At 36.4% G+C, this 19,308-nt stretch overlaps 1 protein-coding gene across 2 annotated transcripts in view; it reads left to right on the top strand.

The window, feature by feature from the left end:
• Window positions 1-19,308, top strand: part of LOC106871622 (protein scribble homolog) — a 772,291-nt gene that overhangs the window by 719,141 nt on the left and 33,842 nt on the right. For both annotated transcript variants that reach the window (XR_016241095.1, XM_089349239.1), the window contains one exon: window positions 535-622. Coding sequence is in view for 1 of the 2 variants with exons in the window: in XM_089349239.1 (XP_089205365.1) it covers window positions 535-622 (88 nt within the window). In the remaining variant the exon portion in view is untranslated. The remainder of the gene's footprint in view (window positions 1-534; window positions 623-19,308) is intronic.

The raw sequence follows: 19,308 nt of genomic DNA, 5'->3' as shown, positions 1-19,308 counted from the left end.
CCATCAATGAGAGGGTGTTTACAGTTCAAGGTCGAGACATCTGATGACATCAGTTTCTCCTGGCCAACGCTCCATTCACTTTGGTGAGTGGAAAAAACACTCTTAACACACACACACACACACACACACATATGTATGTATGTATGTGTGTATATATGTATAAATATATATGTACATCCATGTGTGTGTGTGATACACATATGCAAACACGTGTGTGCATATGTGTATGGCATCACATGATTCACAGGATGAATATATTTCTGTGATGGGGAGCTCTGCTGTGCAAATACCTGCTCAGTGATAAACTGCCAATAGCTATTCATTGTCAAGCAGCTATAAAATCACTGCTTCTTGTTTTAGTTACAGTTCAAGCTAGAGTTTTAGGTAGTAAGTCAACTTGATCACTTATTGTATATACCTATTGCATTATACCATTAAACAGAATATTACCTGAACTATATATATATATATACACACACACATTATTCTTGTTGCAATTGTTATAACACCTTTTAAAAAATTCTAATTTGGTAGAACAAAAAGCTTCCAATATGTCACATGAGGAACTTCTGGAATATATGTCACCTTACCAAGAGACAGAATATAATCAAGTTCTTGCTAGGTAAGACCTTATTTTTAATGAATCACTATTTAACATTTCTAACTTTAAACCCTTTTTTAAAGGTTTTGTAATTTTATTTTGAATTTTCATTTAGAAAACCTATAGTTTCTCTGTATTTTGGCATTAAAATTTTAAGGCTATCAGTAAAAGGTACTATTGTATATTTCTATTATTGACATTCTTCAAGGACCAAAAGAAGATAAATTCACCCTGTTTTTAGTAAGTATCATAAGATGTTCTTCCATACTGTTAGCAATAAAACTTTGTATAATGGACAAGTGTTTCGTTTACTGATCTCAAATCCTTCCATGAGAACACAAAAGTAATCCACCATCTTCAAGATGATGTCTTCTATGACATCTCAGTAAATCAATGGATTAAGGGATGTTAATTTATGTATCAGTGAGGAAGATAGTCTTTCCTAATTATGGCCTTCAAAGCTATTGGAAGAAGAGATCCCTTACTTGAAAGCCAGTTAAGGTGTAATGTCAGAAAGAGCATCCAACTGTAAAGCATGGCCCTCAATAACATTCATCTAACCCATGCTATTATGGCAAAACGAATATATACTGAAATACAAAATACGAAACAAACACTATATTGAAATAGTTCTACTGATACTGGAGATTATCCTTAGCATTAATTGATAAGTCATAATTCTCTATAGTTCTGCTGAGTGAGTGATAATGTATATTCTTCGTGTAACACAAGTTGATACCAATTCAATTCCTGCCTGAGCCATTACATTTGACTCACACCTTATACTTGTGATTTTCAAACTCATTCAATAGTATGGTGTCCCAAAAACTCCATAAGAGTCACACAAAATTTTTAGATGTTCCCTTCCAATGAGTGGTGTTTTGTCACCTTTTATTATCCCCAATCATTTTCAAAGCTAAATTCTTGTCAGTTTACCTTTTGTTTTCTTACCCTTAAATTGCATGAACCAGAAATGAACACATGGTTAATATGTTCTCTATTTTTTGCTTTTCCTTCTCTTTTCCACTACAGCCTTGATCTTAGGTATTTATTCAGCATGTTATATTTTAATAAATGCATTTGCAAAAATTCTAAAAAGATGAAAATATACCTAATTTTAAGTATTCTGTTTTGTTTTGTTTTCCGTTTCAAATTTTATTTGCATCTTTGTCTTATGTTTCTTATTTCATTTTACTGAATTTCTTCAATTTCATATGTTTATTGTCAGTGGCATGTCACTAGACTCAGTGTTGTTCATAATTAGTTGATTTGGAAATGATTTTACAATAGACATCATTAGCAATGTTTTTGTTATTATTAGAATTGTCTCTCCTGAAATTTCTGACTTTGTGTCAATGTTAGAAATCAATATTAAAAGCATCTTACAAAATATTTCACAGTGTTAAGGGCACTACTGGCAAACACAGGTCTTATTTAATTGTCATCAAACTTAACTATGGAAAGATATCAAAAATATAATCATTAATGCAAATATTTCTATCATGAATTAAATAACTATTAGTCATGGAGTTAGATACTATTTAGGAATTTAAAATGTTTTAAAATTTTGTGAAATGCATCACCAGCAGTTTGACCAAACAATTCATCACTATCTGTATATATGTCAGTATTGAAAGAATGAAAGTGTTTAAAGAGCAGTTATATCTTTGCTAATGTTAATGAAAGTAAATTAATGGGACTCATATTTTCCTGTAGTACCATATTAATAATGGCCCTTTATGTTCTAAATTCAAATTCTATCCTGGTTAACTTTACTTTTCAACCTTCTAAAGTCAATAAAGTACAGTTAAGTACTTGAGTTGGTTTAATTATATATACTCTCTCCTAAAACCTGTGTGTAGCCTTATGCTAATGTTAAAAATCATTATTATTATTGTAACTAGGTTGTTGCCTGTTCCTATGCTGCCAGTAAAAATTGTTCAAAGTGAAAGTTTTTTTTAAAGTTTGTATTGTCTATAAGTTGAAAGACACAGAAACACACATGCACATAAACGCACAAACAAACAACCAAATAAAATTACTATATATATATATATATATATATATAGTCTTTTTTAAAGTGTGTTTCACTGTGTTGACTGACTTGCACTTAAAATGACCACGTTTTTAGTCAAAAGTTGTTAGCTACTAAGATGACATACACATACACTCTCTATCTCTCTCACTGCATTTCTCACTCAACAACTTTTTCTTCTCTCTTTCTTCTATTCAAAGTGAAAGTTTTTTTAAAGTCTTTATTGCATTGACACAGAAATACCCAAACACAAAAAACAAATAAAAACTGTATATATATATATATATATATATATATATATATATATATATATATGAATGTGAGTTTGAAGGGATATATTATCCAGGCAGATACTATGGTGGCTCTCAGTTATGTTCCAGGTTACGGCTAATCACATCAATCAGTATTTAGCATCTATGACTACTATTAGTTGTCAGTCACTCTGTAAATTCCTCTGATGGGTAATTCTGTGTTTGCTTCACTGGGTGGTAATATTGCCTGGAGTATATATTAGCAATAATTATAACAATATAGAACATGGAGTCTTGTTCATCCTCAAAATTTATTTCCTCTTATTTTACAACTTTATTCAACATATTTTTATGATCTTTATGACCTACACATGTTTCCACTGCACAGATTACAGGCAGTTGCAGAAGCAACCTGGCACGATTTTTGGTGCAGCTTCTTTAGGGTCTATCCATTTGGCTAGTTTCAAAACTATATATATATACACATATAGTCTTTTTTGAAGTATGTTGTGTTGACAGACTTGCACTTAAAATTCTTGTTTTTTAAATCAAAACATGTAAATTACTATGGTGACAACACTACCTACCTATCTAGCTAGCTTTCACACACCCCTCTCACTCACACTATTTCTCTCTGAACAACTTTTTCTCTTCCTCTTCTAAAAATACATTGTGATGTATATTTTGATTCCTCCTCCTCCTCTTTCCATCCCTTTAATAGACATTGTGATTGACAGACAGATGAAAATCCACTTCTCTTTTATTATATAAAATTAGTTTAATGATTATTGTGTAGAAGAAGGTATAGAGCATGAAACTGTTTTATTTACACTTCTAAGATCATTGAGAAAAATACAAGCTCATGCCATTCTCAAATAAATTTATTGCCTTGTACTCTATACTGGAATTGTTATTGGATTGGCAAAATTGTTAGAGCATTAGAAAATGTAGTATTGCAGTATTTCTTCCAAGTTTTTACATTCTGTGTTCAAATCCTGCCAAGATCAACTTTGCTTTTCATTCCTTCAGAGTCAGTAAAATGAAGTATCAGTTAAATACTGTAGTAGAAGGATTCAAGTAACCTCCTCCTTTCAAAACTGTTGGCTTTGTGCTTAAGTCAGAAACAATATGGTGGCAAACTGGCAGAATCATTAGATCATTGGTAAAAGTGACCCATGATATTTGTTCCAGCCCTTTATGCTCTGAGTTCAAGTCCTACCAGTGTCAACATTGCTTTTCATCCCTCTGAGTCAATAAATACAGTATCAGTCAAGTACTGGGGTTGATGTTGTCTATTATTTCCCCCCTCTCAAAATTACTGGCCTTGTGCTGAAATCAGAAGCTATTAAAGGTGGTGAATTGACAGAATCATCAGAGCACCAAATAAAATGCTTTGTGGTAATTCTTCTGGCATTAACATTGTGTTCAAATCTCATTGCAGTCAACTTTACACCTTTCATCTCCTCAGGGTTAATCAAGTACCAGTCTAGAACTGGATTTGATATCAATTACTCTCACCTCAAAATTTCTATGCGCCTAAATAGAAACTATCATTGTTGTTGTTTTTCTTCTTTCAATTTGTTTCCATTTCTTGCCAAGTATCTCCTTGACACCTAGGGCAAAGAAACCCACTGAATACATTGACAGGCCATTGAAATAAACATGCCAGATTGTTTGTTTACAAAGCTAAATTAAATTATGTAGAAAAAATTATTCGCTTGGATGATAATCATTTTCACAGTGACAATGCTCTTTGCAATACATGTGACATACCAGTTAAAACAATCTTTTGCACTTCTTGCAAGGATGATAAGCCAGAGATCATTCTCAAATTATTATTATTATTATTTCTTATACACACAACAGATTAGAATGTTGGAAAAGAAAACTTCTTAACATCGGGTTACAACAAATAACCTTAGATGTCAAGAACTCTCCTGAGTATTCTAGCTGTCCCTAATAACACTGTTTTCTGGGGCTGTACTAAACTAGGTTTTATGTCTATTTTATCTATCCATCTGTTCAAATCTTTAGGGACAGTTCCTAGTGTATAGGATACATTTTGCCCACACTTTCCATAGTCCCTGTAACTCAATAGCTTGGTACTGGTACTTTGGTTCTCTCAGTACCTCTCATATTGACTTTCTCATCATTTGGAACTGTAAAATCAATTATCTTGTACTTTCTATTCTCTTTATCTACTACTACTAAATCTACTAAGTTCCTTTGAATGTGTAAACAAATCTTTCCACCTGCCCATTTGACCTCAGGTGGTAGGGTAGGGTAAAGATTGCTTTATGGCATGTATTTTGCAGAAATTTCTTAATTCATATTCTGTGAATTGTGTTCCATTATCTGGAACTAATGTGTCTGGAACACCGTATTGAGCAAATAACTCAAGTAGGAAGTTTATTGTTGTCTTTACTGTGGGTTTATTATGTCTGCATACCTCTGGCCACTTTGTATAGCTATCCACAATGATTAGATAGTATGCACCATTCACTGGTCCAGTATGGTCAATATGTATCCTAGACCATGGGCTTTCAGTCTTTGTACATAGACCTAGTTTGTCTGAGAGTACTTGCAGAAACATTCTTTTTAATTTTCTCTTTAACTCTTCAGACAGATTATTTTTAGAAGGACAACCATTTACATTTTTATAATAGAGATTTATGAGGAGGTCCCATAAATTTTTAATGACAAAGACTTTTGCCTTGCATGTTTTCCCTCAAAATGTGACAGGAGTGGCTGTGTGGTAAGTAGCTTGCTTACCAACCACATGGTTCTGAGTTCAGTCCCATTGCATGGCACCTCAGGCAAGTGTCTTCTACTATAGCCTCAGGCCAACCAAAGCCTTGTAAGTGGATTCAGTAGACGGAATCTGAAAGAAGCCCATCGTATACATATATATATATATATATATATATATATATATATATATATATATATATATATAATATTAGGGACAAAATCCAAAATTACAGGTAAAAACTCAATTAAAATCAATTTATAAAAAATCAAAATTAAATTGAGCTTTATAGATAAAATATATATAAAATATATAGTTTTAGGGAAAATAACCAAGTTTCAAGAACTCATCAATGAAAATCCACTATCACATATAGAAAAATTAACAATTAAAAGCACAATAAATGAGTATAATATAAAACAAAGTAAATATCACAAGATAAAGATAATGATAATAAAGATAATATTATCTTTATCTTATGATATTTACTTTGTTTTATATTATACTCATTTATTGTGCTTTTAATTGTTAATTTTTCTATATGTGATAGTGGATTTTCATCGATGAGTTCTTGAAACTTGGTTATTTTCCCTAAAACTATATATTATATATATATATATATATATATATATATATATATATGTGTGTGTGTGTGTGTGTGTGTATGTATGTACGTGTGTGTTTACATGTCTGTGCTTATGCCCCCCCCCCACCAGCATCGCTTGACAACTGATGCTGGTGTGTTTACGTCGCCATAACATAGCAGTTCGGCAAAAGAGACCGATAGAATAAGTACTAGGCTTACAAAGAATAAGTTCTGGGGTTGATTTGTTCAACTAAAGGCGGTGCTCCAGCATGGTCGCAGTCAAATGACTGGAACAAATAAAAGAGTATTAGTCCACATTTTGCCTATGAAATGTAATTTGTCACACATCACACTGCAAGCAGATTTCACTGTTTTTCTCAACACAGGTTTCCCTATTTTCTTCCATGTGTCCATATTTACTATTGAAATATCACTTCCAGTGTCTATTTGAAGTTTAATATGTATTCCATTTATTTTTACTTGTGTCAATTTTCTTATTTGGGAGTCGATTTTTGTTTCTGCTGAGAGCACTCTAGGATTTTTAATGTTTGACCTTCACAATTTTGTTCTGCAGTGTAAACTCTTGTGACCAATTCTTTTGTAACTGTAACATTTTTTTGATTTTTAAATAGACAGTCTTTTCTGAAATGTATGCCCCAATATTCCTCACATGGATTAGGATGTGGCACTCTTTTTTGGCTGTACTTTTCCTGTCAGTATATCTGTATTTTTGAGGAATTTTTTTCTTTAATTTTTTCTACATCGTGTTTCAGGTTTACCACCCTTTGGCATTCTTCTGCCACAGACTGTAAGGTTAGATCTTAGTTTGTTTGTTTGTTCCAATTTAAAAAGACTCCTTGCCCAAATTTCTGTATCTTCGCTTACTGTAAGGGCTTGTATGAAAATAAAACACTTGAACATCTCAGGTGTAAGTTCTTTGAGCTTAAAACTTTAACACATCGTGTTTACTGTTCCTGTGTATGTGATAAAATCACCATTCCCTTTTTTTGTTATATTCCAACACTCCATTTGAGTGTTAAATAGAAAAATTTTATCACCAAATATGTTGGACAATAATTCTATTGTATTTTTAAAATAAATTTCATTGGTTTTTGGAGGCCAATATGAAATTACAGTTATGTTCATGCTCTAACAGAGCAATAACAATCTCACTTTTTGTTCATCCAACCATGATTTGCAATCTTGCTTAAAAATCTATTTCTACCTTCTGTAGTATGATGCAAAAGTTATACCCTCCTCTGGGTTATAACTGAATTCATTAATGAAATTTGAAATGCCGTCTGGTGAAAACGAACTTACCTCGGTTTTGGACTTCTTTGAATATAGCTCCAATAATTGTTGTTGTAGTTGTTGCTGTAGTAGTTGATTTTGCAACTCCTGTTGCTGCTCTTGTTGTTTCTTTTGCAACTGTACTATGGAAGCTAATAAGTTTTCTACTATTTAACAAGTTGTATCACAAACAAAGTGTTAAATAACCTATGTGAGCTTTGAAACCCTCATCAGATGTTGTGATGTAATTTGTTACGTTCAATAAATAAGATAACCATACAACAGCTAAAACAATGTAATGAACTAACAAATCTCTTTATGAACCAACAATCAATATTTCTTGTGAACTAACCAACCAACACTTTCCGACTTCACTGCGTACTAACACGAACTTCACTTGACTCCGAACTCTGAACTCTAATTCATTCAGATTGTTACTATTTATACTTTACTTGGACCAGTCTATCGCTTGCAAGAGGGCATCATAACTCTCATCACAACATTCACATTCACACCATTTATCAGTATGATCAAATCCTTGCTTTCTACATAACTCCTAGTGGATTACTTTTCCTAGGCTGTAATGTCTTTTCTTGTATTCTTTCTGTGCCAGCATGCTACATTCACTTACTACATGAGTAACACTTTCCACTTTTGATTTATATAACCTATATTGGGAATCTACCTGGTTTTTGTCTATCTTGGCATTTATCCTATTAGTCCTCAATGCTTGATCATGTGCTACTACTAACAAACTTTTTGTATCTCTTTCTGCAACCATAAATGTTAGATATGTGCCACTATTATTGTTTCCTGCAATTATCTTTGAGAATCTACCATGCAAAACCTTGTCTTGCCAGTTAGATAATCTTTCTTCCTTTTTCTGAATTTTAACTTCATTTGGCTTGTTAGCAGATCTTAATAAACTTTTTTCACTATTACCTACATAGGAGGCTATATCTACTCTAACTCACTCCACAGTCTTCTACTGATATAAACCTGCTTCCATCTTCCTGTCTAAGTATAACATTGCTACTACTGTTCTTGGATGAAGTCCTCCATTCATATTGAATTCCTTCCTAGTTCTTGTCTAGATTTGCTAATTCAGATTTTGTCCAATCTATAAAAGCTGCTGAGTATTTAAGTAACAACACTGCCCAAATATTTACAGCTTTCACTAGATTCAGACCATTTAACTTTGACTTCTTTAGCTTCCTCACCCTTCTGATGTACTCCTTCTCAATTTTCGCTTTCATTTTTATAGTTAGTACTCTGTCAGATTCTAATACTCTCAGATACTTATAACTCTGTCTTTCTTTCACAGATATTAATGTCTGGCCATCTGGTAATTGGATGCCTTCACTGTTGACTACCTGTCCATTTTTCATGACTAATATTGTATACTCATCTATGCCAAATTCCATATCTATATCTTTGCTGAAGATTCTTGCAGTCTGTATTAAGGAATCTATCTCTAAAAAGCTTCAGATCATTCATATAGAGCAAATGGTTGATTTTTTCCTTTACTATCTCTAAACTGATACCCTGGTTTTGCCTTTCTTAATACTAAGCTTAATACTAAACGGGGATTAAGCATAGCACAAATATTAAAGGGGACAAGTTTCCCTGGAAAATTCCTCTCTTGATATTAACTTTTCCGAAGGCTGTGTCACCTGAGTAGAGATCTACTTTTCATTTCTTCATGTTATAGCTAATTAATGTATGTGGGATCATGTCATAGGCTTCCCTATAATCTATCCATGCAATTGTTCTTTTTTTTTTCTAGATTTTATTTAATTTAGAACTACTTTGTCTGTATATAATAGATCATGCATTCCTCTAGCCTTCTTCCTGCAATCTTTTTGTTCTTCTGGCAGCAAATTCTGATTGTCAGGGTGTTCATAAATGCTTTTTGAAAGCATTCCTTTTAACAGCTTCCACACTAGTGGTAAGCAAGTGATTGGTCTATAATTCCTAGCTGTATTACCCTTGCTTTTGACTTTCATAAGGAGTACTGTCCTCCCTCAGTCTTCCATGTAAGCTACTCAATTTCTTTAACCAGTACCCTTGAACTAAATCTGGTTCTGGGCTCTTCCAATTTTTCTTAACACTTTACTCATTAATGCACTAGTTAGTCTTAGATCTGGCTGCTTTTCACTCATTACTTCTTCCCTCACTTTCTTTAACCATGCTGCATTTCCATTATGATTGACTGGATTATCCCAAATATTACTCAAGAACGTTCTAGCTTCTTCTGCAACTTCAGTACTTTCTTCTACACTATTTATTTGACTATAAAATCTCCTCTGGTCTGTCTCAAATAATCTATTCCATTGATACTGATCTATTCTTTTCTGATGTCTGGACAGCTTACCTGCTATTGTCATGATATGCTGTTTCAATTCTTCCATGACTGTCCCAAATCTTTTTCTCTTCGACTAAGTATCTTTTGTGTTTCCTAACTTGTTCAGTTTCCAGGCTTCTGTTCTACTCACTTTATTTTGTAATCTTCTAGTAACTACTACCCCTTCTGCATAGATCAATAAATTAGTATCACCTATATTTTTAGTATATATCCTACTGATAAGAGAATTTACTTTCTTAGTCATATCTTGCAGCTTTCTTCAGTTGGTACCTTTTAGTGCTGGTAATCTTGTTCTTTCTTCTTTATTCATTGCTTCCTTATTTAACATGTTCTGATCTTCCTCACTTCAATTGTTTAAGCCACTGGTGCCAGTTGTTCCTACGTTATTAGTAGTGCTATTATTATTTTTCCCTTTTGGTTCTTCTTTGGTTTGAACTGTATCTCTTATGTTGTTGTTTGGCTTTTCTACTGCCTGGTCTTTTTTTTCCAGTTCTGTCCACCACTTTCTTCTCCTAATATCACTAGCTTGGTTTACTAGTCTTTGATATCACTTTATCATCATCATTATTAATTTTTTTATCACATGTTTTGTTGGAACTCCTGGAGTCTTGCATGCATAGCAGGTTTGCTACCTACAGCTTACGGTACCATGCTATCCATTCTTTTCAGCTACCTAATACTTGCCTGATTATTTTGGCCATGCCAAGGAGGCAAACTTTTTGTGACAGTTTTACTGAGCACTCCATTCCAATTTCCTTTATATTCCCCTTGATGCCTTCAGATACTGTTCCCAAGGACCCAACAATAATTGGCACTATCTTCACCTTCTTCATTTTCCATAGCTGGACTATTTTGAATTTAAGAGGGTTGTATTTATCTATTTTTCGCTTCCCTTCTTGACTCTTCGTGGGTCAAAGGGGCATGCAGCATCAACTATATAGTACATGTGGTGCATCTTGTCGACCACTACTAGGTCTGGTCTGTTCTGCTCTAGCACCTGATCTGTTTGGATTGGGAGATCCCAGAGGATTTTGCTAGTCTCTAACTCCACCACTCTCTGCAGTTTGTGCTTATACCATGTCTTGCCTCTCTCTAGCCTTCACTTTTCACACAGGTTCCAATGTAGCACTTTCGCTACCTGATCATGTCACCACAACTTGTAGTGGTTTTGGGTGAGTCTAGGGTATTCGTTTGTAATATGGGCAATGATTTCATCTGATGGATTCATACAGATGTGGCACGGGGGAGACACTTGCTCATTCCAAAGATTGACCCTCCAGTTCGTGGCCAAAGCTTGGTCTTGCACTGCCAGTATAGTACTCTCGATTTCTTTTTAGTGTTCCTTTCTTCAGCCAATCTCACTTATTTTTTCCAGCAACTTCTGTTGTGGCCACAAGGAATTGATTGTGTAATTCTTTGTTGCGTAATTCTTCTTTGTGTCCTGTTTGTACTTCTTCCTTTGTTTGTCCTTTTTTTTCTCTCTGCTTTCAATACTCCCTTGTTCCTAACTGACACTAGCAAGGTTTCCTTACATTGTGCTAGGTTTCTCATTAAGCTCTCAAGTTCAATACATACACAGTCTTCCACACTTATCAGTCCTCTTCCTCCAGTTGCTCTCTTCATATATAGGCAACCGGTGTCTGCATGTGGATGATGGGCTCCATGCATCATTAGGAGCTTTCTTGACTTCCTGTCCATCTCCTTTAGCTCCTACTCTGTCCACCTCCTTTAGCTCCTCCTCTGTCCACTTTAGGATTCCAGCGCCATACCAAACTACTGTGACTGCATGTGAGTTTATTGCCAAAATGTTTCTGGCATTCAGCTTTGAAGCCAGTATTTTTCTCACTCGCTGCAGGTACTCTCTTTTTGTATTTTCCTTCATGTCGTTGTGTTTAATTCCATCTGCCTCAGGTATTCCTAGGTATTTATAGTTGGATTGAGGTTAAATTGCCTTCATCATCTCACCACTTGACAAACCTATGCCTTCTGTCCTGATAAGCTTTCCTCGTCTCATCACCATCATAGCACATTTTGAGAGCCCAAATTCCATCTTAATATCATTGGGGAAAATCCTCACAGACTAGACTAGGCTGTTCAGTTCTGCCTTACAAGTTGTCCATGTGTTTCAGTTTTCCCTTACCTCTTCCCAGGTCATACCCCAACTTTGTTTTCTGTAGTATTTCACTCAAGAAGATCCTTCCCAGCACAAAAAGCAGTGGGGACACACTGTCCCTCTAAAAGATTCCTCTCCTGATTTTCACCTTTCCTAATAATTGATTTCCTGCTGTCAATTCCATTCTCCACCATTTCATACTGTTCCATATAAGGTTTCTCATGTTTTCTGCTACTCCATACATTTCCATTGTTTTTATTATCCAGGAGTGTGGTATCATATTGTATGCTTTGTGATAATCAACCCATGCCATGCTCAGATTTGTGTATCTTCTCTTGCAGTTTCTGATAATTAGATTATCAATTAAGTGCTGATCCTTCATTCCCTGGCTCCTCTTTTGGCACCCTTTCTGTTCCATAGGTAGTAGCCCACATTTTTTTAAAGTTTCTATACAGTTCACTGGCCAAAGCACCTGACATTAGTTTCCACATTAGTGGAAGATACATTATTGATCAACAGTTTGATGTAACACTTCCCTTTTCAGGATCCTTGGCACATAACAAATATCTTCCCCTTTGTTATCCAGCTGTTCCTGTAAGCACTCATCTAATGGTTTCATTATCATTTCATGGAGCTCTCTCAGCTTCTTCATTCAATAACCTCTTAACAGCTTTTTTATCATTTCTGTAGTTATTTTTATGTCTTCTTGGCCTTCTATATTTCTTAACCTATCTTGGATTTCATGCAGCCACTCCACTTCATCATTATGCTCTACAGGTTGGTCTCAGACCCCTTTCCAGGATGCCCTACTTTCCTCTGCATCTGGTTTCATTGTTATTGTAATTGCCCATCTAGTTCCTGAAACAGTTTCTTCTGATTTGCTTCAGATAATCTGTTTGCCTGAATTGTTTTGCTCTATTGACATACCTTTCCAGTTTTGCTTCAATTGCTACTACTCTTTGTTTCAATTCTTCCAATATCACATCATACCCTTTATCTCTTATTCTATAGGTTCTTTCCAGCATTATTCTTATGCTTTTGTTCTGCAATTCCCCTCTACTCAATCTATCAACTTGTCCTAAACATTTTTTAAACTTTGTTTCTCACAAATTCGTCTATGCCAGTATGGTTCTTTACATTCTGTTTGTTCTCTTCTTTTGTATCCAACTCTGCCTGCAGCAACCATAACTGGAGCTCAAATAATCTTGTTAGTTTCAGTTATATTTCTCATCTGGAATAGCCCAAGGACCAAATCTATCTTTTTGGTTTCAACTTTGAGCTTGCATTGATCAAAGTATCTCAGATTGGGGGGTGGGGGTGGTGCTTGATTCTGGTCTTCTCTAATATATAGGCGCAGCATCCTCACTACGTCTTCTTGGTTGTCATCATATTCTTGTGATATAGCTCTTCCCATTATTTCTGCTTCATTTGCTGAGAATGAATTTACATTTACACTTTGCTTTACATCACTGCCGCCATTCATTGCTCTGTCCTTGTTGGGCACATTATTTATTTTCTACTTTCTCTAATTGAAGAGATAAGATATCTCTTCAATTTCCATGTCTGTTAAACACCCTTTTGCTCTTATTACTCTTGCCTGGTTGGCTAGCTGTTGCTCACTTATTTCAAAGAGTCCTATTTCATTCCATTTTGCTTTCATGCATTGTTGGAATCCCCTTCTACTGGATTCACTCCTGATCCAGCATTCAATTACCACTCAGTTTGCCTCCTTATCCCACCTTCTTCTCTGCTTCTGACTGTGTGTATAAGCAGTCTCTGGATGACGAGCTGGCCTGCACCACTCAACCACTAGCCACCTGTCTGGTGAATGGCTTTCACCTTTGGTTCCAGCCTCATTAACACCATTATTTGATACATTTGTATTAGACATTTTTCACTCAACATTGAGATATTTGTTTTAAGGTTAGCTACCAACCGGTATCGAAACACCATCTCTAATAAGATTGTCAACCAAGACTGCAGAGCTCTTACTACCCATAAGTTGGGCCTGTTCCAATCACATTTCTGTGTGTTGGGGACCATGACCATGACTCTCACTCAGAGATAGGTAAACATCAGTTAGTCCCGTAATCCAAATATTGCTCCAAAGTTAAGTTTCAATTCCCAGTTCATTCGCCTTCATCCCAGGCATGGAGCCATTGGATACTGGTAGGTTGTCATCACTGTGACTAAGGAGTCCTACCTAGCCCACTTTTAAATCAGAGTGTTCCTTCTCCTAGACAGACTGCCAACCAAGGCTCACAAGTTCTGTCTACCTGTTTTCAGAATGGCCATTGGCCTCTGCTCTTTGCCAGGTTTTACTTTTAATCCCACAGGGTGTCGAAAATTCACCCTCCTCACCACACAAGCTTAGTGGGGTTGCTAGTTTAGTTACCGACAACTTGACGGTTGCACTTAATTGTTCTAGGTTATTATTTACATCTTCACTATTATAATTCCACTATTACTACTATAATCCCTACCTTATTATTTACTTTTTCACTACTATAGTTTCACTATTATTACTATAATTATATTATTACTACTAGTAGAGATACCCAGCGTTGCTCGGGATTAAAATGGCATAGTTTTTTTATTGTTTTACTTGTTTGTCATGTGACTGTGGACATGCTGGGGCACTGCCTTTAGTCGAAGAAATCGAACCCAGAATTTGTTCTTTGTAAGCCTCGTATTTATTTTATTGGAGTGTTTTGCCAAGCAGCTAAGTTACGGGGATGCAAACACAGCAACATTGGTTGTCAAGCGATGGTGGGGGTACAGATACTCACACACACACATATACAACATATATAAAAATTGTGGAGGCACAATAGCCCAGTGGTTAGGGCAGCTAACTCGCAGTCATAGGACCATGGTTTCGATTCCCAGACAGGGCGTTGTGAGTGTTTCTTGAGCGAAAACACCTAAAGCTCCACAAGGCTCCAGCAGAGGGTGGCGGCGAATCCTGCTGTACGCTTTCACCACAATTTTCTCTCACTCTTTCTTTCTGTTTCTGTTGTACCTGTATTTCAAAGGGCCAGCCTTGTCATACTCTGTGTCACGCTGAATCTCCCCGAGAACTACGTTAAGGGTACACGTGTCTGCTTCAGCTTTATATTACATTAATATTACATTTATATTACATTAATCGTATTTCAGCCAGAGTTCTTTCGTCACACTTCTGTGACCTCATCAGTGGTCTTTTGCTTTCTTCTTTCTTATTTGTGTAGTCGCCTTTAGTTGAGCAAATCGACCCCAGGACTTATTCTTTGGAAGCCTAGTACTTATTATATCGGTCTCTTTTGCCGAACCGCTAAGTTACGTGGATGTAAACACACCACCATCGGTTGTCAAGCGATGTTGGGGGACAAACCTTAGAAGTTTCTTCCCTAGTAGACGTTTAAGAGGTAGACCACCCACATTTACTTCTATGGCTAGGAAAACCCCTATAGAGAGATGGAGCAGATGGACCAGAGCCATACGGACCCCCGCAAATGTTCATCAGGTAAAGAAAATGATCACACATGCACTAGGAGCTAGTATAAGAGTTACTCTAAACGCCACATGTTTAAGTTTAACAACAAAATATACGCCCAGGACGAGGGGGCAGCCATCGGTGTTAGTATCGCCGGTGATGTGACCAACCTTTTCATGGTATGGTGGGACAGAAGGCTTAAGGAACGCCTGACATAGAACTCTATACTCGTGAATATGTACTCTCAATATGTCAATGATATCAACGTAGTGGTAAAGACACCCCCACAAGAGAGTACTCTTGAAATAGAAACTAATACTATGGAGAGCATCCAGCAAATAGCTAACTTCATCCACCAGAGTATTAAGGTCATGATAGACTACCCTACTAAACACCCTAACCATAGACTACCAGTACTAGATACAGAACTCTGGCTGGAAACTGAGAATAATAAAACCCGAATCCTTCATTCACACTATGCCAAACCTATGGCCTCCAAATACCTGATCCACCGGAGCTCAGCTATTGCGGACAATGCCAAATTCAATATATTGATGGCAGACCTCGTCAGAGTAATGCGAAATGTGTCCCGCATGTGCGACCCTACAGAGTTAAAGAGACATATACAACATTTCGTTCACCACATGCAGTTCTCAGGTTACAGCCATAAAGGATCAGAGTATACAATGGAGCTATGAGGACATTTGAAACCATCAAACGTAATGATAGGAATGGGATTTGCCCACTTTATAGGAGCAAATCATGGAACACCATTGAAAGGATTAAGAAGAAAATAGGGAAGGCCAACTCATGGTATGATAGCCACAAATACCAGAGCATCATGTTTGTCGACACCACCCCTAGAGGCGAACTGGCGTACCGCTTTAGAAGGGCCCTAGACAAACTTAAGCTAAGAATTAAGGTTGTTGAAAGGCCAGGCAACCCTATCAAATCCCTTATTGGTAGAACCTATCCTTTTAGTAGAACCCCCTGTACTGATAGGAACTGTACTGTATGTAGATTTAGCCCACAAACAAACTGTAAAGCCAGAAATGTGGTCTTTAGTATAAGATGTACAGAAGGACGATGCAGTAACAAGACAATGACGTACATAGGGGAAATAGCACGGAGCATAGGAGAGCGGGTAAATGTACATTGGAGGGAACTTAAAGAAGAGAAGAGCTCATCAGTTCTGTACCAGCACACTGAGCAGGAACACGGAGGCTCACTCAACAACATAGAAATTAAAATCTTGTCCACACATAAAACAGACACAGCACTTAGACAAATTACAGAAGCTACACACATAATAGAAGATAAACCTAGCTTGAATAGGAAACTGGAATGGAACACTAGCACACACCCCCAACAAACCACAACATATGACAATAAAATCCCCATAAACTGATAACAATATGAACAAAATATAATACAATACACAGATAAACAAATGGAATTAAATAACTACATACATTAACAAAATTAAATTAAATACAAAAAAAAAGTAGGTATAAACACATGAACAAATAAATAAAAACAAATTAAACGAATATGTATAAACAGGGGATACAGATAATACAGGCACTCCCCAAACACATACATGCATTTACTAAACATAGACACACATAGGGGGATACACATGCGCAAATATAGACACATACAATAGGAATACAAAATACAAAATGGCTGATCGTTAGTAAGGAGGCACACACAAATAAAAAAGAAGAAAGCAAAGGACCATTGATGAGGTCACAGAAGTGTGATGTAAAAACTCTGGCCGAAATACGATTAATGTAATATAAAGCTGAAGCAAATATATAGTGCGTGTGTTTTTATTGGCTAAACTGGCAACATGACCATCCCCAAATACAACAATATGTATATATACATATATTGTGTGTATATATATATATATATATATATATATGTGTATACATATATACATATATATATATATATATATATATATATATATATATATATATATATATATACAGAAGAGTCTAGTATAATCCATTGGCAGGAGAGGTGCAGCTGAAGTGTAGGAAGTCCAGTAGAGAAGTTTGTTGGTGATGAGAGAAGACAGGATCAACTGGTGCGATCACATGAGCGTGTAATATATGGGGAGAATTCACAAAAAGAAAAACAAAAGACAAAGACAGGTGGTGCAGAAAACAGATGTATTAGTATAACGCTCAGTAAGTGAAGCAGTCTTTAACGTTTCGAGCCCCTACGCTCTTCCACAGAAAGAAACAAGGAGGGAAACACGGAGTGAAAAAAAGAATGTGTAGTGACTAGCGATAGATCGCTAGCCACTACACTTTCTTTTTTTTCTCTCCATGTTTCTCTCCTTGTTTCTTTCTGTGTTCCTTTCTCTGGAAGAGCGTAGGCTTGAAACGTTAAAGACTTTTTTACTTACCAAGCCTTATACTAATACATGTTTGTTTTCTGCACCACCTGTCTTCGTCTTTTGTTTTTTTTTTGTGAATTCTCCCCATATATATATATATATATATATATATATATATATATATATATACATCAGCTGGATGCCCTTCCTAATGTCAACCAGTCCGAGTGTGTAGTGTGTGATTTTTATGTGCCACTGGCACAGGAGCCAGTCAGGCAGGCCTGGAACCGATCACATTCAGATAATGCTTTTTACATGCCACCGGCTCAGGTGCCAGTCAGGGGTACTGGCATCAGCCACATTCGGATGGTGCTTTTTACATGCCACCAATACAGGAGCCAGTCAGACGGACCTGGCATTGACCACATTCGGATGGTGCTTTTTATGTGTCTCTGGCAAGGGAGTCAGTCATGGGTCACTGGCCACAGCTACGATGAACCATACAAGTGCAGTTGTCTCTCTTGCACACCACATTTGATGCTTCTTAAGTCCAACTTTTCTCTCAGGGCGCTTACACTCTGTTGTGTATACACACTGACATTACACCTTCATCTGATCATACTAGCTTCATTTCTTTCAAGCCTATGCATGTCCTCAGCAGTCATGGCCCATGTTTCACTGTGGTATAGCATGGCAGTTCACACACATGCATCATGCAGTATACCTTTCATCCTGAGCAAGAGGCCCTTAGTTGCCAGCAGAGGTAGGAGCTCCCTGAACTTTGCCCAGGCTATTCTTATTCTAGCTGCTACACTTGCAGAGCAATCACCCCCACTACAGACTTGGTCACCTAGGTAATAGAAGCTATTAACTCCTTCCAGTTTCTCCCGCTGGCATGTGATGGAATCTGTTTTCTATACATCTTCAGTGTTTATTGCCCCTGTGTATCTTCCTGTTTCCACAGATTACACCGGGTACATCATATAGAGTTTCTATGCATGCCTTATTTATAGATTGAGTAGGGCCATCTACCTGAAGGGGTTTGTGATTTAACAACCTTCCTACTTACTAAAACTTTGGTTTTTGCTAGGTTAACCCCAAGGCCCTTCAATTCTAGACCTTGCTCCCACACCCTGAACTTCGTCTCTAGTTCTGGCAGATCAAGGTCATCAGCATAGAGGAGCTCTCAGGGACAGTCTGTCTTGAATTGCTGTTATTGCCTGGAGGACTATAACAACATGTATATATATATATATATATATATATATATATGTTGTAGGAGAGAAATGTGTTCGCATGGATGATGGTACGCTTGCATTAAATGAGGATGCAAAGAAAGAGGTCTGGAGATGCCACTACGATAGATTGCTTAATAAAGAGAATGAATGGGAGAAAGAGAGCCTGCCGTATGTCGACCCAATAGAGGGACCAGCTATCCGAGTTGATAGTACCAGGGTAGATAAAGCAATTAAGAGTATGAAGACCGGGAAAGC

Source organism: Octopus bimaculoides, chromosome 3 (assembly GCF_046866305.1).
Source record: "Octopus bimaculoides isolate indiv1 chromosome 3, ASM4686630v1, whole genome shotgun sequence".
In the NCBI taxonomy this organism is placed as follows: domain Eukaryota; kingdom Metazoa; phylum Mollusca; class Cephalopoda; order Octopoda; family Octopodidae; genus Octopus; species Octopus bimaculoides.
Note: the sequence above shows the minus strand (reverse complement) of the source record. Positions and strands in the feature narration are given on the sequence as shown.